This window comes from Oncorhynchus gorbuscha, linkage group LG02 (assembly GCF_021184085.1).
Source record: "Oncorhynchus gorbuscha isolate QuinsamMale2020 ecotype Even-year linkage group LG02, OgorEven_v1.0, whole genome shotgun sequence".
Lineage (NCBI taxonomy): Eukaryota > Metazoa > Chordata > Actinopteri > Salmoniformes > Salmonidae > Oncorhynchus > Oncorhynchus gorbuscha.
Window position 1 is genome coordinate 47720391 of NC_060174.1, and position 20529 is coordinate 47740919.

General features: G+C 42.3%; 1 protein-coding gene across 7 annotated transcripts in view; it reads right to left on the bottom strand.

The window, feature by feature from the left end:
- LOC124003453 (liprin-beta-2-like) overlaps positions 1–20529 on the bottom strand; it is a 131282-nt gene that overhangs the window by 14787 nt on the left and 95966 nt on the right. For 3 of the 7 annotated variants that reach the window (XM_046311725.1, XM_046311734.1, XM_046311748.1), the window contains exons 7-17: positions 16952–17149; positions 15938–16051; positions 13861–13989; positions 5789–5900; positions 5443–5478; positions 4243–4304; positions 4085–4160; positions 3638–3744; positions 3324–3391; positions 2859–2942; positions 2457–2517 (exon numbers count right to left, since the gene is read on the bottom strand). In XM_046311725.1, coding sequence (XP_046167681.1) covers positions 2457–2517; positions 2859–2942; positions 3324–3391; positions 3638–3744; positions 4085–4160; positions 4243–4304; positions 5443–5478; positions 5789–5900; positions 13861–13989; positions 15938–16051; positions 16952–17149 — 1047 coding nt within the window. The remainder of the gene's footprint in view (positions 1–2456; positions 2518–2858; positions 2943–3323; positions 3392–3637; positions 3745–4084; positions 4161–4242; positions 4305–5442; positions 5479–5788; positions 5901–13860; positions 13990–15937; positions 16052–16951; positions 17150–20529) is intronic. The other 4 variants (XM_046311740.1, XM_046311756.1, XM_046311761.1 and 1 more) reach the window with 4 other exon arrangements.

Genomic DNA, 20529 nt, shown 5'->3' on the forward strand with positions numbered 1-20529 from the left:
GGCCTTCTTTAGACTAGTTGAGTATTTGCAGCATCAGAGTTTGTGGGTTCGATTACAGGCTCAAAATGGCCAGAAACAAAGTACTTTCTTCTGAAACTCGTCAGTGTATTCTTGTTCTGAGAAATGAAGGCTATTCCATGCGTGAAATTGCCAAGAAACTGAAGATCTCGTACAATGCTGTGTACAACTCCCTTCACAGAACAGAAGGCATAGAAGGCCAGCATCCAGGAGTCGCCTCTTCACTGTTGATGTTGAGACTGGAGTTTTGCGGGTACTATTTAATGAAGCTCAAACTAGACACTCTAATGTACTTGTCCTCTTGCTCAGTTGTGCACCGGGGCCTCCCACTCCTCTTCCTATTCTGGTTAGAGCCAGTTTGCACAGTTCTGTGACGGGAGTAGTACACAGCGTTGTACGAGATCTTCGGTTTCTTGGCAATTTCTCATATGGAATATTTCTAATCAATTTGATGTTATTTTAAAATACAAAAAATGGGATTTTCTTTAAAAAACAATGACATTTCTAAGTGACCTCAAACTTTTGAACGGTAGTGTATGTGTTCAGCTGTTTTTGTTAGGATAACAGTCATCAGAAGCTAAATGGTTATGCATTTTTGTTAAAGCACCCATAACGTTTCTAATGTGTTTGGTTAATTACAAATGAAGCACATGCTGCATGTCTAAGATGGATATATTGTAATCGTAAAGTTAAATCAAAATACAGAAAAATCTACTTTTGGAAAGCTCGTATTCCGAGCTAGCCATTTAAAAAGGATGGTCCCCTGATCTAATTGAATCTGAACAACCCTTTAACTAGAACAGCACAGGAAAAATCCTAGAGGACAACCTGGTTCATTCTGCTATCCAACAGACAGCTGCAACATCGAGAGCATCAGGACTGGTTGCATCACTACCTGTTACGGCAATGGCTCGGCCTCTGACCGCAAGGCACTACAGAGGGTAGTGCGTACGGCCCAGTACAACCCTGGGGCTAAGGTGCCTACCATCCAGGACCTCTACACCAGGCGGTGTCAGAGGAAGGCCCTAAAAATTGTCAAAGACCCCAGCCATCCCAGTCATAGACTGTTCTCTCTACTACCGAATGGCAAGCAGTACCAGAGTGCCAAGTCTAGGACAAAAAAGCTTCTCAACAGTTTTTACCCCCAAGCCACAAGACTCCTGAACAGGTAATCAAATGGCTACCTGGACTATTTGCATTGTGTGACCCCCCCAAACCCCTCTTTTTACACTGCCGCTACTGTTTATCATATATGAATAGTCACTTTCACTATACATTCATGTACACACTACCTCAATTAGCCTGACTAACCGGTGTCTGTATGTAGCCTCACTACTGTATATAGCCTGTCTCTTTACTGTTGTTTTATTTCTTTATCTACCTATTGTTCACCTAATACCTTTTTTGCACTGTTGGTTAGAGCCTGTAAGTAAGCATTTCACTGTAAGGTCTACTACACCTGTTGTATTTGGCGCACGTGACAAATAAACTTTGATTTGACACAGGGAGACAAATTCACCTTTCAGCAGGACAATAACCTAAAACAAATATACACTGGAGTTGCTTCCCAAGACGACATTGAATGTTCCTGAGAGGCCTAGTTGAAGAATTTAAAAAAGAATAGTGTGCAAACATTGTACAATCCAGGTGTATAAAGCTCTTAGAGACTTACCCAGAAAGACTCACCGCTGTAATCGCTGCCAAATGCGATTCTAACATGTATTGCCTCAGGGGTGTGAATTGTTATGTAAATGAGATATTTATGTATTTCATTTTCAATCCATTTGCCAAAACATCTAAAAACATGTTAGAATTATGGGGTAACATTATGGGGTATTGTGTGTAGAGGGTTAACAAAACAAATCTGTTTCATGCATTTTCAATTCAGGCTGTAACACAACAAAATGTGGAATATGTCAAGAGGTATTAATACTTTCTGAGGGCAGTGTGCAAAGCTGTCATCAAGGCCAAAGGGTGGCTACTTTGAAGAATCTAAAATATGACATCTTATTTAGATTCGTTTAACACTTTTTTGGTTACTACATGATTCCATGTGTGTTATTTCATAGATTTGATGTCTTCACTGTTATTCTACAATCTAGACAAAAAGTCTAAACAAAAACAACCTTGAATGAGTAGGTGTGTGAAATGTTGACTGGTACTGTATATGAATAAGCATATACACGGGGGGATCCCACTTCTTTATGTTTTTTTCTTCTCCTGTTTATATGTTTATACTGAATGTATTATTGCTTAAACTGTTATGTATTTCTTACTGTTGGTTTTCCAATGAGTGGCAGCCTACGGGTTCATGTCTTATAAAGTAATACATTTAAATGATGTACCTGTCATTTAAATAATGAACAAAAAATGACAAAACAAGTAAAAACTTGGTCCAAAAAAAAATATCTCAAATAAACACGGCAAAATCATGAAACCTTTGGTGACGATCCACTTTGTAACTCCTCCAGGCTACTTGAAAGCATCCGTTGTTGGGACCTATTGAGAAAAACAACATTGAAACCAAACTAGCAATACAACACTATAGTAATTCAAGTTGGGTTAAGGGCTGGCCTCTCCGCAGTAGATTTCTGAGTTGGCAGTGGTTGGCAGCGGCCTGTGGTCTTTGGGATGCCCTACCTCTCGGAGGGGATTGTAGGTAATGTGATTTGACAGGCTGGGCTCTACAGGAGAGGGGGGCTGTGGGGGCTGTTTGTGCCAGGCGGGGACATCACAGTGACAGGGTCACTCACAGCCACTTTAGTGGGCCCTTAATTAAAGACAACCAAAACAACGAGTGGGCCTGGCTGTCACACCCACACAGCCTCAGCTCTACTTGCCATTCTCCGCTGTAGAAGCAACCAGCATCACTCTGGGAGACCATCACCATCGACGTCTCCAGGGAGGTCTGGATACTGCGGCAGCTGGGACACAGGGACAGGTCCAATATAACACGGTAAACCTGAGGGAGCACGGCTGGGGCACAAGGGGTGTGTGTGTGTGTGTGTGTGTGTGTGTGTGTGTGTGTGTGTGTGTGTGTGTGTGTGTGTGTGTGTGTGTGTGTGTGTGTGTGTGTGTGTGTGTGTGTGTGTGTGTGTGTGTGTGTGTGTGTGTGTGTGTGTGTGTTTGTGAGAGCGAGTGTGCTTGCAAGTGTTTGGGTGTACAGGGGCACAAGTGCCTTTTATTCACGATCGGTCAACCTCTACCAAGGACATCTAATTTCAACAACAACAATACCAGCCCGTTGGGGACTTCTTCCTCCATGTGTGTGCAATCAGTGGTTGTCAGCTGGCTTGTTTATTTACCTGGAGTCCAGCTCTTTCTGAAAGGACGAGGGAGACACTAACAGGGGAGAGGAGCCTCTAGAAGACATCTAGGTAGGGCGATATCACACAGACACTTTAGAGCAAGAGTTTAAACACTTTGAGTATGCACACTAAATAGTCTGCTAATACACCGGCATGGTATATGAGAGCAGAGGCACGGAGTGTATTACTAGTCAGAGTGTTAGTACTATTCAATGAAAATATGATGAGTCGGTGAGTACTTGAGAAATGCAAGGTTGTCATTGTACTGTGTTGTGTGGTCCACAGAGGAGGAGCAGACAGAGCTCTCTTACCGCTGACCGGATGATGTCTGAATGAGCTTTATGGGTGAGAGCCCTCATCTTCAGACTCCCACTCAGCTCCTCCTCACTGCTCCCAACCAGGAGCTTCTCACTGGACCCTAAATATACACACACACACACACACACACACACACACACACACACACACACACACACACACACACACACACACACACACACACACACACACACACGCACACGCACGCACACACCCACACGCACACGCACACACACGCACGCACACACACACACACACACACACATTCAGAATTTATTCAATGCCTCTTCAACATTCTTGTAATTATTTATTGTAAAAATGTCAAGCTCTCAGCTTGAGTATATGAAAGCAGCGTGTATCACCTTTGAGTAAGTGTGTATAAAAGCAGTGAATGTGTATTATCTCTGGGAGGGAGTGTTTATAGGCAGTGAGTATATTACCTTGAGTGAGGGCCATCACCTCCTTCATCTTCCTGTACTGGCCCAGGAGAACAGTCAGCTCCTCTATGTGACGGTCCTGACACAAATAGAAAGGACTTTAATAACATACCTTCACTTTGTACAATTTCAAGAATTTCGAATATGACACATTTACTTACTTTCTCATAATTAGTTGCTACTAAAGACTCCATCCCCATTTTCAACCTTTGCAATTCTTGGTCTGAAAACAGAAAATAAAATGTATTTTTGTGACTCATGGGAGTAATTATGTTTAAATATCAACTGTTCATAACTCCCTGGGACAAAGCAAAAACAAATCCCATGAGTGAAACTGAAGTTGATCTCAGTTTGATTGTCTGCGGGGCCATGTTAACCTTTTATGTAAAGCAGTAATGACCATTATGCTTTTAGGGAAAGAGGATCATTTTGTACATGTATTAAACTGCGAGTTTGACCAATCCCAGTCCCATTTGTTAGGGGGTCCGGGGTACTCCCCGGAAAAGGACATTCTACTCCAAAATAAATGTAACAAAAATGAGGTGCTGACACCACCTACAATATATTTTACAACTCCAGAAATGATAAAAATTACGTAATTTTTTAAAAACATATTGGACCATGTATATATAATTTTTATTTATTTATGCCGCACACAATTTTAGGAGTAGAGAAATAAACGTGGTAGCAATGGAAAGCTGGTATACTGCTTTCAAAAGTATATTTTCCCACGATTGCATTAAGAATTGTTCTGAATTGACTGCTTGTTAGAGTACGTTTCTCTCCCTATGCTCTCGCAACTTGAATGTGCCTTCAGAGGAACATTTATCTTGCACAGAACACAGTACAACAAGCCGACTGGGTATAATAGGTCAACTATTCAACTATGGGGTGCTCTGATTTTGTTTTAATAATAACATTACACGGCAAAAATAGTGGCACTGGAAAGTTACATCCTGATTGATAAAGTATAGGCTTTGAATTACTTTGCCAGCAGCTACAGTAGGCTTTTTGAGTGTCAGCAACAATCATGTATGTTAGCTCAGTGCACACAGCGTAACAGAGAAAATAAAATATTGGGTAATATATTTCGTAGAACAGACATGCTTCTCTATTAGGCCATTTCATCTCCAATGTTCTCATGGGCGTGGGTGTGAGGATGTGTCAGAGCTTCCCTCCTCCCTGCACCTTCTCCCCCCCTCACCCCTTCTCCCATCTGCAGCTGCCGGGGCTGATGAAATGGGTATGACAGACATGACAGCATGCCAGCGTGGGTTAGACAGCACAGTAGAGAGGCAGTGACGGCGGAGCAGCATTGTACCAGGGCCACAACTGCAGGAGCTTAGAGACTAGAGACTTACATTTGTCTGTCAGCTGTCTCCTATACACCTCCTCTACTGCAGGGGGCAGCATAGAGTAAAGAGACAACAGTGGAGGGGGCAGAGAGAGGGCATTTGATAGGTATTGTATTATCTGAATGAGGCACCACATGCAGACGAACAACTGGTATAATTCAACCTCTAAATATGCATCATTAGTTCGTATTATCAAATGTCAATGTTCAAAGTCTCCCCCTGCCCTGACAGTAGAATAAGCATTAGTGGATGGTATTACGTTTGAGGTGGGACACCTGAAATAATGACAGTATAAGTAAAAATCGCCAGTCCCTGGTATTACTGATTATGTATGTTTGACAGGTAAAATTACCTCTCTCTGGGTTCTCATTGGTCATTGGGCCTCTGGAGACCAGCTGGCTCTGTAGGCCCTCAATCGCAGAGTCTTTGGAAGCCAGCATCTGCTGTAGGTCTGCTATCTCCGCCTGAGAGGGTCACGGTCAATGGAGTGATACAAGTTAATACTGCATGTTGACAGCCACATTATGACATTAGATCTCATACAGATATAGGTACAAGGTGGCAAGACAATTATGTCTTCCTCAAGGAGGAAAAGCATGAGAGGGGTGTGGATAGGGCTGTGGCAGTCACGGAACTTTGTCAGCAGGTGAATGTCAAGAAAACAACTGTCAGTCTCATGGTAATGGACAGTTAATTAACATAAAGACATTTAGCATCTCATGGCTTCCACACAAGCCACTGAAGCAGACCTTTGGAACATCTACATTTGAAAAAGTCTACTAAATCCATGTAATATAGCCTACACCTTCACAATAAATCCATTATTTATTTAAGACAGGTCTAAAGAAGTATGATGTGAATAAAATGTAGTCTATTTCAGAAGAACAGAACAGCATACTCAAATCAAATCAAATCAAATCAAATCAAATTTTATTGTCACATACACATGGTTAGCAGATGTTAATGCGAGTGTAGCGAAATGCTTGTGCTTCTAGTTCCGACAATGCAGTGATAACCAACAAGTAATCTAACTAACAATTCCAAAACTACTGTCTTATACACAGTGTAAGGGGATAAGGAACATGTACATAAGGATATATGAATGAGTGATGGTACAGAGCAGCATACAGTAGATGGTATCGAGTACAGTATATACATATGAGATGAGTATGTAGACAAAGTAAACAAAGTGGCATAGTTACAGTGGCTAGTGATACATGTGTTACATAAGGATGCAGTCGATGTTGTAGAGTACAGTATATACATATGTATATGAGATGAATAATGTAGGGTAAGTAACATTATATAAGGTAGCATTGTTTAAAGTGGCTAGTGATATATTTACATCATTTCCCATCAATTCCCATTATTAAAATGGCTGGAGTTGGGTCAGTGTCAATGACAGTGTGTTGGCAGCAGCCACTCAATGTTAGTGGTGGCTATTTAACAGTCTGATGGCCTTGAGATAGAAGCTGTTTTTCAGTCTCTCGGTCCCAGCTTTGATGCACCTGTACTGACCTCGCCTTCTGGATGATAGCGGGGTGAACAGGCAGTGGTTCGGGTGGTTGATGTCCTTGATGATCTTTATGGCCTTCCTGTAACAACGGGTGGTGTAGGTGTCCTGGAGGGCAGGTAGTTTGCCCCGGTGATGCGTTGTGCAGTTCCTCACTACCCTCTGGAGAGCCTTACGGTTGAGGGCGGAGCAACCAGGCGGTGATACAGCCCGCCAGGATGCTCTCGATTGTGCATCTGTAGAAGTTTGTGAGTGCTTTTGGTGACAAGCCGAATTTCTTCAGCCTCCTGAGGTTGAATAGGCGCTGCTACGCTGTCAGTGTGAGTGGACCAATTCAGTTTGTCTGTGATGTGTATGCCGAGGAACTTAAAACTAGCTACCCTCTCCACTACTGTTCCATCGATGTGGATAGGGGGTGTTCCCTCTGCTGTTTCCTGAAGTCCACAATCATCTCCTTAGTTTTGTTGACGTTGAGTGTGAGGTTATTTTCCTGACACCACACTCCAAGGGCCCTCACCTCCTCCCTGTTCGTTGTTGGTAATCAAGCCTACCACTGTTGTGTCGTCCGCAAACTTGATGATTGAGTTGGAGGCGTGCGTGGCCACGCAGTCGTGGGTGAACAGGGAGTACAGGAGAGGGCTCAGAACGCACCCTTGTGGGGCCCCCGTGTTGAGGATCAGCGGGGAGGAGATAGTTGTTACCCTCACCACCTGGGGGCGGCCCGTCAGGAAGTCCAGTACCCAGTTGCACAGGGCGGGGTCGAGACCCAGGGTCTCGAGCTTGATGACGAGCTTGGAGGGTACTATGGTGTTGAATGCCGAGCTGTAGTCGATGAACAGCATTCTCACATAGGTATTCCTCTTGTCCAGGTGGGTTAGGGCAGTGTGCAGTGTGGTTGAGATTGCATCGTCTGTGGACCTATTTGGGCGGTAAGCAAATTGGAGTGGGTCTAGGGTGTCAGGTAGGGTGGAGGTGATATGGTCCTTGACTAGTCTCTCAAAGCACTTCATGATGACGGAAGTGAGTGCTACGGGGCGGTAGTCGTTTAGCTCAGTTACCTTAGCTTTCTTGGGAACAGGAACAATGGTGGCCCTCTTGAAGCATGTGGGAACAGCAGACTGGTATAGGGATTGATTGAATATGTCCGTAAACACACCGGCCAGCTGGTCTGCGCATGCTCGGAGGGCGCGGCTGGGGATGCCGTCTGGGCCTGCAGCCTTGCGTGGGTTAACACGTTTAAATGTCTTAATCACCTCGGCTGCAGTGAAGGAGAGACTGCATGTTTCCGTTGCAGGCCGTGTCAGTGGCACTGTATTGTCCTCAAAGCGGGCAAAAAAGTTATTTAGTCTGCCTGGGAGCAAGACATCCTGGTCCGTGACTGGGCTGGATTTCATCTTGTAGTCCGTGATTGACTGTAGACCCTGCCACATGCCTCTTGTGTCTGAGCCATTGAATTGAGATTCCACTTTGTCTCTGTACTGACGCTTAGCTTGTTTGATAGCCTTACGGAGGGAATAGCTGCACTGTTTGTATTCAGTCATGTTGCCAGACACCTTGCCCTGATTAAAAGCAGTGGTTCGCGCTTTCAGTTTCACGCGAATGCTGCCATCAATCCACGGTTTCTGGTTAGGGAATGTTTTTATCGTTGCTATGGGAACGACATCTTCGACGCACGTTCTTATGAACTCGCACACCGAATCAGCGTATTCGTCAATATTCCCATCTGACGCAATACGAAACATGTCCCAGTCCACGTGATGGAAGCAGTCTTGGAGTGTAGAGTCAGCTTGGTCTGACCAGCGTTGGACAGACCTCAGCGTCTGTCCAATGTTAGGCCCTGATCTGGCTATGCCATATGGCTGTGGGCTACACTAGTTCATTCAGCAGAAGATCTGCTTAGAATTCCGTGGCATTATTTTATATTATTTTATAGTAGGAAGAATGCAATTGAACAAAGCTGACTAAAATACACTGGATATTTTCTCCAAACGATTTGTGGGAGTGCGCACATGTCTATTCTGTGTTGAGCGGTTAACAAAGAAATAGGTATTCCTATATGCTTCATTTAGAGTTATTAATGTAACTATAACGTTGGCCTATATGTTTTGATTTTTAATACATTGTAAGCCTGCATTATGAGACTCTAATGATGATTTTTTTTGGCCACTTTAGTTCATGCCAGCCAGGTAGGTTATACTCCTGTTGTAAATATAAGCAATGGAAAGTTTAGAAATAAATATAGCAGGCCTAGCCTATAGAAATAAGATTGGAACCTCCTCTTTTTAGTAGAGGCCATCACTCTGTTTTCTCGCGCAATTGCATAGCCTATAGAAATGTTGCGCAACATGAGCTCATGGGCTCTCATGAAGTATTTGATTCGATTTTCAATTACATTTGCATTGATGCCAGATTGCGTAAAGGGACAATAGAGTGCTGAGTACTGGGCAGTTAGCAAGTTTGGTAGGCTACTTATGATCAGCAGCAGCATCAGAGCTTGGAGAAGCCTAACTACGTGACTAAATAGTCATGTGGAATTTGACTGCCTTCATGACTCGTGACCGACGGTGTGGTGGTAATACGGTCACCGCAACAGCCCTAGGTGTGGTGCATAATTCCTGATAAAAGACACAGTCCACAATCTTAAACACATTCAAATTCGTAACATATTGTGCAAATTGGATTCGTAACATACTGTATCATACAAATTGGATGACGTAGAACAACAAAAACGGGGACTCGTTTTGGCTCGTGAGCACCACGCTGAAATTATACAAACGTTTTGGAGCACCGCTTTAAGTCCTTAGTGGGGTAGGGAGAACAAACAAATACTGATCAATTCAAGTCAATAAAAAGCTCTGTGTTTCAAAGAATCTATTCTAGTCGAACAAAGCACTTTAAACACAATGTGGCCATATTTGCGACCAACCATTTTAATGTAAACAGTTTCAAAATGGGTATTAGCCAATTAAAATTGGGGACTGATTTGCACATGACAGAACAGTAAATTGTAGCTGGTCCCATCAGATAACATGGCACACGTTAGCCCGATGCTAACTTCACCAGGTGGCAGTGATTATATCCTGGAACAAATTCTTCATCAGCCTAAGATCTTAGACTTTATATCCACCAACCAATGGCATTTCTTAAAATAGGTCAGCGCTGGCCACTAGAGGGATATTTAAAAGCTACAAATCGAAGGTTTACTTTTGTTCCATTGGTCTGTAACAAAATGTCCTAACGTGAGACAAACTGTTACTGTTTTCTCATATATGACAAAATCCCACGTTTCTTCCTATCATTTCTGTCACGACTTCTGCCAAAGTCGGTCCCTCTCCTTGTTCGGGCGGCATTCAGTGGTCGACGTCACCGGCCTTCTAGCCATCACCGATCCACTTTTCATTTTCCATTTGTTTTGTCTTTGTTTTACACACCTGGTTTCAATTCCCCAATTACTTGTTCATTATTTAACTCTCTGTTTTCCCCATGGTTTTTGTGCGTGTTTGTTTTATGTATTTCAGTCCTTTTGTGTGGGCTTGGTATTACTACATGTATTTGGTAATTTTGAGTAAAGTTACTTTTATTACTCATCTCTGCTGTCCTGCGCCTGACTCCTCTGCACCAGCTACACCCAAACCTTTTACAGATTCACACTCATTCATGTGCTTTCACAGCAATAAAGATGTAGGAGGATTATGCAGCAAGTATGTTTATATTCGTACATCATTAAAAAAAAGTTGAAGATGTGGTCTTGTGGTCTTGTCAAATAGCTGTAATTTACCTTCACTGCTATCACTATTTGGTGACGTGTTCCACTAAGGCGGTAAGCCCAGAGACTTATCTCCCAGTGTCTGGTGGAAAGCAGACTGGACCAGCTTTTCCTCTAGGATTTTTGCTTGTGCTTAGCTCCATTCCGTTTCTTTTTTATCCTGAAAAACTCCACTTCTTAATGATGACAAGCATACCCATAAGATGCTGCAGACATCACTATGCTTGAAAATATGGAGAGTGTTACTCAGTAATGTGTTGTATTGGATTTGCCCCAAAAATAACACTTCAGAACAAAAAGTGAATTGCTTTGCCACATTGTTTTGCAGTATTACTTTAGTGCTTTGTTGCAAAAAGGATGAATGTTTTGGAATATGTGTATTCCGTACAGGCTTCATTCTTTTCACTCTGTCAATTGGGTTAGTATTGTGGAGTAACTACAATGTTTGTTGATCAATCTTCAGTGTTCGCCTATCACACTCACGGTGAAATCCCTGAGCGGTTGCCTTCATCTCTGGCAACTGAGTTAGGAAGGACACCTGTATCTTTGTAGTGACTGAGTATTGATACACCATCCAAAATGTAGTGAATCATTTCATCATGCAAAAGAGATGTTCAATGTCCGCTTTTTTTTTACCCATCTACCAATAGGTGCCATTTTTTGCGAGGCATTGGAAAACCTCTCTGGTCTTTGTGGTTGAATCTGAATTAGAAAATCACTGCTTGACTGAGGGACCTTACAGATAATTGTATGTGTGGGGTACAGAGCCACGGTAGTCATTCAAAAATCATGTTAAACACTATCATTGCACACAGAGTGAGTCCATGCAACTTATTATGGGCCTGTAAAGCAAATGTTTACTCTTGAACCTATTTCCGCTTGCCATAACAAAGGGGTTGAAGGATTATTGACTCAAGCCATTTCAGCTTTTCATTTTTTATTAATTAGTCAAAAAAATCTGAAAAACATCATTCCACTTTGACATTTTTGGGTACTGGGTGTAGGTCAGTGGTAAATTTAAAGAAAAATTTAATCCGTTAATAATTCAGGCTGGAAAAGAACAAATGTGGAAAAAGTCAAGGTGTGTGTATACTTTCTGAAGACACTATAAGTGTAGCCTACACGTCTATGTAATAGATGTGTAGGCTACACATATAGTGTCTTCAGAAAGAGCTAATGAAGCTAAGAGCTAATGAAAGAGTTAATGAGCTAATTGAGCTAATGAATTGTGGGCTAATGCGCATACACTTCTAACTTAGGTTACACATCTCAAAGTAGTCCGACTTCATTGTTTTGTTGTGAATTCATGCACCTGGCATCCCTGCTGCCTCGGCTATTCCTCTTAAATCTTATGGAGTCCCAAGAAAAAGCCAATCAATAGGCCTGATCAATACCTCCGCGTGCCCGGGGATCGCAGAGCAACGCGCAGATCTGCCATTTCATAATCTGTAAACTTTGACAGGTAAATGTTTATAGCCCTAATATTTAGCTAGCGAATGGCCTAATATCCAGCTAATATTTAACTTCTTACTTCGGCTACACATTGCTTGCCTCTCTTTTCCAGCTGTTACCATGCACAATAGCGCTGAATGTTTTACCATTTTATTAATAAGCCTACAGTGTGCACTAGGATGGGTTGATCAGTTGATTGACAGGTGTACTGTAAAATGATAAACTTTCCTCTAGTGTGGATGCTCACCAACGTGGGTTCGAGTCCAGACTCGCGATAAACAGTTACTGCAAAACTGCAATCTGTAGGTGTTTGTTCACGTCCATCTAAGTCAACATTTGTAATTGGCTGATGAAGAATTTGTTGCAGGATATAATCACTGCCACCTGGTGAAGTTAGCATTGGGCTAACTTCATGTTATCTGATGGGAACAGCTACAATTTAGCGTTCTGTCACGTTTAAGTAAATCGACAATTTTTGTTGGCTGATAAGCATTTTGAGTCGGATAAACTGTTTAAGGTTAAATCTTTGCTCATGTTCGCAAGTAGTGCCCCCAAGGTAACTATCCACACATAGACATGGGCAGCAAACCTTCTCCGGTAACACAGGTTGGAGCAATGTGGGCTGGAACTAGGTACAGTAGAAGACATAAAACTGGAGAATGAGGCCGGATGAAAGCACAACAGTACACTTCACCACTGCAGTACAAACCCAATAGACCACATGCACATTAAACAGGGAATCTCACTAAGCCAATATAGCATATAGGGCAGCCTGAGTGGCAGCCTGGAGGTGAGCATGATGATTATCTGCCAGTCCGAACTGACTGGAGCCTGTGTGGAAGTAGTCACTAGTCAATAACTACAGAGACACCTTTAGGAGGTCATGAACTTGGTCAGTGAACTAAACAGGAGTCCTAAAGTGATCTTCTGTCTACCGTTCACGACCACACACACAAACTTGACTCTTCTCTGCTGGATGAGCACAGTGTCGATATATCCTGTGCACATGGACAAACTGTCTGCAGCCTGAGATGTACGTATCGCCCCCTCTATCCCCCTTCCGCTCGCTCTTGCAAAACACGTACATTGAATAACAGAATGCCATTGGAGCATGCCGGGTTTTCTGTATTATTAGTGCTTGGTAAGGGAGGACGGGGGAGTAATAGTGAGCTGTCGGACCGAATCAATATCAAAAGTTTGTTTTTCTCTTTCTCTTTCATACATTTATCTTAATTTGTTATTTTTTGAATTTCTCTCATTCTCCCATCATATATATATATATATATATAACACAAAGCACATGTCCTTATTTTGGAGGAATCTTTTATATCATTCCACATTATTTAACTAAATGTATAAGAAAATAACATCTGAGCTCTAATCTAAAGTGACTTAAAACGGGTATGTCAGAGGTGTTCGTCATATGGATTCCGTAGATTTAATAGTCATACAGGTGACAATACTCCTAGTAAACTCTACCCAGAGGATCTCTGTAGAACCACCTGAACCTGTATGGGATTGGGTGAATGAGATTCCACAACCATGGGGTTTAACAAGAGGAGAGGAAGAGGAGGAGGAGGAAGAGGGACAGGTGCAGACGAAGGAGGAGGTGGAGCACAACAAGAGCAGAGGGGGAGGAGAAGGAGGAGTCAGCACGAGAGGCGGTTTAGGGGTGAGGAAGAAGAAGATGCACCTGAGCGGTCCGCCATCGCTCCTCCCAGTGCTGCTTCTCTACCTGAGTGTGCTCTACAGTGAGCTTCAGGCTAGAGAGCTTGGACAAGAGCGACTGGTAACACACATGGAGAGAGTAAGAGATAGACAGCTAGAGAGAGAGAAAGCCAGAAGGGGTAGACAGTAAGCTTGAAGATAGGAACAGTTTATCTCCAAAATTGGGGTTGCCAAGACCATCAAAGTAAATAAAGAGGAAATTACATTGCCTTCGGAAAGTATTCAGACACCTTTACTTTTTCCATATTTTCTTACATTACAGCCTTATTCTAAAATGGAATAAATGGTTTTGTTTTTCATCAATCTACACACAATACCCCATAATGACAAAGCAAAAAACGTTTTTTTATACATTTTTACACATTTACTAAATATTAAAGACTGAAATATCACATTTACATAAGTATTCAGACACTTTACTCAGTACTTTGTTGAAGCACCTTCAGTACTTTGTTGAAGCACCTTTGGCAGTGATTACAGCCTCGTATCTTCTTGGGTATGACGCTACAAGCTTGGCACACCTGTATTTGGCAGGTAGCCTAGTGGTTAGAGCATTGGACCAGTAACCGAAAGGTTGCAAGATTGATAATATATATCCCTGAGCTGACAAGGTTCAAATATGTTGTTCTGCCTCTGAACAAGGCAGTTAACCCACTGTTCCTAGGCCATCATTGAAAGTAAGAATTTGTTCTAACTGACTTGCCTAGTTAAATAAAGGTAAAATAAAAAAATAAAAAATACATTTGGGGATATACAGTTTCTCCCATTCTTCTCTGCAGATCCTCTCAAGCTCTGTCAGGTTGGATGGGGAGCGTTGCTGCACAGCTCTTTCAGGTCTCTCCAGAGATGTTCTATTTGGTTCAAGTCTGGGCTCTGGCTGGGCAACTCAAGAACATTCAGAGACTTGTCCCGAAGCCACTTCTGCATCATCTTGGCTGTGTGCTTAGGGCTGTTGTCCTGGGGAAGTTGAACCTTCACCCCAGTCTGAGGTCCTGAGCGTTCTGGAGCAGGTTTTCATCATGGATCTCTCTGTACTTTTCTCCATTCATCTTTGCCTCAATCCTGACTAGACTCCCAGTTCCAGCCGCTGAAAAACATCCCCACAGCATGATGCTGCCACCACCATGCTTCACCGTAGGGATGGTTCCAGATTTCCTCCAGGCGTGACACTTGGCATTTAGGCCAAAGAGTTCAATCGTGTTTCTCATGGTCTGAGAGTCTTTAGGTGCCTTTTACTGAGGAGTGGCTTCCATATGGCCACTCTACCATAAAGGCCTGATTGGTGGAGTGCTGCAGAGATGGTTGACCTTCTGGAAGGTTCTCCCATCTCCACAGCGGAATTCTGGAGCTTTGTCAGAGTGAACATCAGGTTCTTGCACTTCTGCCATTTAAAAATGATGGAGGTCACTGTGTTCTTGGGGACCTTCAATGCTGCAGACATTTTTCAGTACCTTTCCCCAGATCTGTGCCTCGACACAATCCTGTCTCGGAGCTCTACGGACATTTCTTTCGACCTCATGTCTTGGTTTTTTCTCTGACATGCACTGTCAAATGTAGGACGTTATATAGACAGGGGTGTGCAATTCCAAAACATGTCAAATCAATTGAATTTACGACAGGTGAACTCCAATCAAGTTGTAGAAACATCTCAAGGATGCAATGGAAGCAGGATGCACCTGAGCTAAATGTCAAGTGTCAAGGCAAAGGGTCTGAATAAGGTATTTCTGTTTATAAAAAATAAAAAAATTAGCAACAATTTATAAAACACTCTTTTCACATTGTCATTATGAGGTATTGTGTGTAGATTGATGAGGAAAATCATCAATTTTAGAATAAGGCTGTAACGTAACAAAATGTGGGAAAAGTCAAGGGGTCTGAATACTTTCCGACGGTACCGTATGTGTTCAAAGGAAATTGGAATATTAATAAGCAAAAATAACAAAATAACTAAAGTGGGTGTCACAAAGTGCCATGTGAATAAACTACACTGACAGATAATTAGTGAACTATAAAGAAAAAAGGTGACAGAAATGATTTTTTACCTTTGTGGCCTTTAGTTTTTTCTCATACTGCGATTTCTCCCCCTCCAGCTCATCCACTTTACTCTTGAGAAACCGGAGTTCTTGCAGGAAGCCCTGTGAATAACACAGAACATACTGTAATGTTTTAGTTGAAAATAACTGTCCCTTTGATGTAAAATCTCCAAACTAAAAACATCATGCTCTTCACTGTGCCTTCCACACGAAAACGCCAATTTCTCCACAGTCAAAAACCAGTGTTAGGATATAGACATTGTTCTCTCAGTTTATAAAGGAACATGTTACACCAAAAAGTAGAAGGGAAGGTTTTCAAAATCCCAAGTAGTTTGTTCCCTTGACAGCCGAAAACACCGTGCAGTTAAGACAAAAAGCTAAACCTCCACTTCCCAGGAAACAAAGCAGGTAACCCTTTTAATATGTGACCAGTCAGTCAGTCCCCTATACTGTACTCAGTATGGATGGCTCAGACTACTTAAAAGGACCAAAGTTTATGGCCATTACCTGTCAGTTAGATAGTCTGGTTTCCAGTTTGTTATAGCATCAATTAGGCACATTTTAAAAAGTTGTCTTTTTAAACTGGCAACTGGCAACAAGAAACTGGCAACAAGAATATAATGTTTCTTTGAAAATGTCATAAAGTCATAAAAAACATGTTAACAATGAATCTCATGTTTAGAGACAGGGTAGTTAGTAGTGTAAGCCATTAACCAAGCCTAGTACTTGGAGAAAGTGACCAGCAAACCTTGGCTGCATTCATAAGATGACCCACGGATATGCAAACACACCACACCACTTACAATGAGTAACGCAGATTGAGATAACACCTGGACATGGAAGCAAACAGCACACGTGAAAACCACAGGATTCCCACACACTGTAGTAGTAGAGGTAGAGACGTCGGACACTGTAAGAGAAGCGGGTAGTGTTAAAGCCTGTAGAGGATTCTAGAAGGGTGAGGAGGACGTGGGTTAAGAGAGACGGGGGAGTGTGTCCATTTGGCTCAGAGAGTCTGCCTACATTCTGTCCTCCACAGCGACAGCAAAACTCCTCCACGTCAGAGCCACCCAAGCCCACGTCGGGGCATTGGTTGTAGGCCTTGCGGGCACCACTCTCCCCCTGGCCCTCCATGGCCCGTTTCTCCATGATCCGGGTATGGATCTCCTCCTGAAACCTACACATCTGCTCCTGGAGCTCGCTAATCAGATTTACCACACACTGTGAGAGGAAAAAAAAATACAAAAACAGAAAACGGAGAAATAATAATAAAAACGTTTCAAAATAATATGCACTGTTGTGTGTTAAATGTTTCTATGTTGTTTTTTTAATCATTTTTTTTTTTAAAATATGTGACACGTAACAGAAGTGGTTATTACTAGGATGAGGGTAAAGGGACCTCTGAGCTTCAATGCAGATCATATTTGACACGGTTAAACTGTCACATGCTGCCAGACAGCATAAGAAAAGTTCCTGACCTACTTTCCAAGTTCTCAAAGTGCAAATGGGAGGAACGGCTTGTCTGACTCAAGGGCAAAAGTTTGCTTTACTTCCCATGGGAATTGGAAAGTACCAAAGATTTAGGACAGAAAGTTGATTCCTAACTAAATTCTTAGCAGTTTGGCCAACTATGATTAAACCTAAGGGCATGTGAAACGGGAAGTCTCACTAACACAGTGGTATTCAAAGTGGGGGTCACGACTCCTAGTTGGGTCACGGGGGAACTGCAGTTGGGTTGCCAACATTTAAAAAATGACACATTTCTATTCGACCCACGCAATGATTTGGTTTGTCAATTCGTTTTGGCCCGCTTCCATATCGCCCGCCATGCTCTGCACTAAAAGTCATATCAAGCACTGCCAAGTGGGGCACGCCAAACAACACACACACACACACCGCTCCTCCCAGAGCAGTGGCGACTCGTCATTCAGGGCTGTTGTGAGCCCCAAATTTTGGGGGGGGGGGGTTGCCTGTTTTGCATGCTATTTTGACATTAATACGTGTCACATATCAGTTTGCAAGCAATGTCTCCTGCTGTACCTAATTCCAGCCCCCATTGCTCCGGAGAAAGATTGCTGCCCATGTCTATGTGTGGATAGTTACCTTGGGGGCATACTTGCGAACTTAAGCACAGATTTAAACTTAAACAGTTTATCCGGCTCAAAATGCTTATCAGCCAACAGAAATGGTTGATTTACTTACATGTGACAGAACGCTAAATTGCAGATGGTCCCATCAGATAACATGAAGTTAGCCCGATGCTAACTTCACCAGGTGCCAGTGATTATATCCTGCAACAAATTCTTCATCAGCCAATTACAAATGTTGACTTAGAAGGACGTGAACAAACACCTACAGATTGCAGTTTTGCAGTAACTGTTTATCGCGAGTCTGGACTCGAACCCACGTTGGTGAGCATCCACACTAGAGGAACGTTTATCATTTTACAGTACACCTGTCAATCAACTGATCAACACATCCTAGTGCACACTGTAGGCCTATTAATAAAGTGGTAACACATTCAACTCTTTCAGGGTACGTACATTGTCATAGTGACACTGAAGATAATACCTCAATGTAGGCTACATACAATGATACATAATTTATTTAAATGTAGCATGTCATTGTTTGCCTCCTTGTTTAAGTGTTTTTTTTTGGTGGGGGGGTTGCCTGTTTTGCATGTTATTTTGACATTAATACGTGTCACATATCATTTTGCAAACAATGTAAAAAATAACCTAGAAATCATTGAGTTAATAAAGCTTCATACAAACTTGGTCTCTTTGCTTTCTTGAGTAAGACAGCTCCAAAATGCAGGTGTTTCAGCCTAGCTCAGCGCTTTCTGTCGTGGTGGGGCAGCCAGTGAAAAATACGGAGCGTAGATGTTGGTAATGTTCTCTAGTTGCGCCATGATTGTCTCAGTGTTCTGTCACTCATGGGGACACTATGCCACTGCCAAATCTAAGGGTAGAGCTCAAAAATTCAAGCCCCTTTGGTGCTGCCATAGAGTTACATCAGAAGTGCCCATCCAAGAAGGCTCAAGGTCATTGGCGACAGATAAAATGTTGTCAAATCACGTTATATCTACAGTCGCTTTGATTGGACTGATCATGTCAACATCATACATTGACATTCTTATCTAGCAAGCTAGCAGTCATCATCATGAATGAAGTCGACAATCTAATGGCAAATGGTTTTTGATCCTTGTCATTTGAAGAAAAATAATGAAGAGAAATTATAGATAAAACATATTGGTGCTCATCTGCCATTGGACATAAACATTACATAACAGGTTGGAAATCCCAAATTCAACAATGAGTGGTTTGGAAGGAATTAGTGGCTAATTGCAAGCATTGCAAAGCAATCCCTAGCCTGCTATTCAGTGGAGTGGGTTTGTGCTTCCAAGTCTGGGTATAAGGGTCTCGTAGCCAAGTTTAAAATGATAAACATTCAACATTCATGTTTATGTTGTGTAGTGAGCTGTTAGTAGCCCACTGTTCTGTTCACCTACTGTTCTGGCTTGGTGGTGCACATGTAGCCTATAGCCTGTTTTCGAGAAATGTAATCATTGAATTTTGTAAGAGAATTAATTGTCTACTTATATGCACTCTTTATTTATCCTACAGTTCTGACTTGGTGTACAGGGAGAATATTGTAAGAACAGCCCGTGTTCTGAATTCTGCCATTGTACATTTCAAAGTGCTGAACAAATAGTTATATTGACTATGTCCATCCTAGCTCGCTCATTAATGTCTTAATAGAAATTATGGATGGCCTCTTATCCACTCGTCGTCCCCTTATGCCATAATTTGTACATCTCAATTGTCAGTAGAAACCACATTTGTTTAAGCAAGTCAGCCATATCAGCTATGTTTTATTTATAAGGCAGTAAATGAGGCTGAATGAACTGTTTCGCTGACAGACAAGCCTCAGCTGAGCCAGGTAGCAGTGGTAAGATGTTGGGACGGCTTTAGGTATGTCACCTAACAGTTTGTGGGCACCGTTTGTCCCCGTTATAGTACAATTAATGTATTGTTTAGTGTTGTGTTGTATTTTTCTTTTGTTTGCCCCACTAAGATGCTAAAATCGCCACTATCCCTAACCCACACACACACCTACCTACACATGGGCTAGCCAGTGCACTGTATCATATCATCACTAACGGCACTGACGGAATATTCTACCAGACTGAAAATTTAAATGTGTTGTAGGCTAAATGTCCCTGCCATGTTTCTGTTCCAAAGGGTCCTTGCTGTAGCCTACAGAAAATGCCATCTTGGTTATCAAAAAGTTATAAGATAAAGGATTTATACATGGGTTTAAATTACTACTAAAGGACAATAGGACACACAAGCGAGTATAAATGAGACAACAGCTTTTGTGTGTCCCGTTTACAGCACACAGGAGATGGAAAGTAGCTCCTAAAGGGTTGCAGTCTGGCTTCAGTTTTTAAAGCTTGACAGTCAATAACCAAAAAGCAAAACGTGCAACAAAACACCATGCAAAGGAGAAACATGTAGACCTATTGCAGCAACATTTGAACAGTAGCCTGGCTACTCAACTACAAGACATTCTGAGTGCACCATGCAGCGATGCTGCAT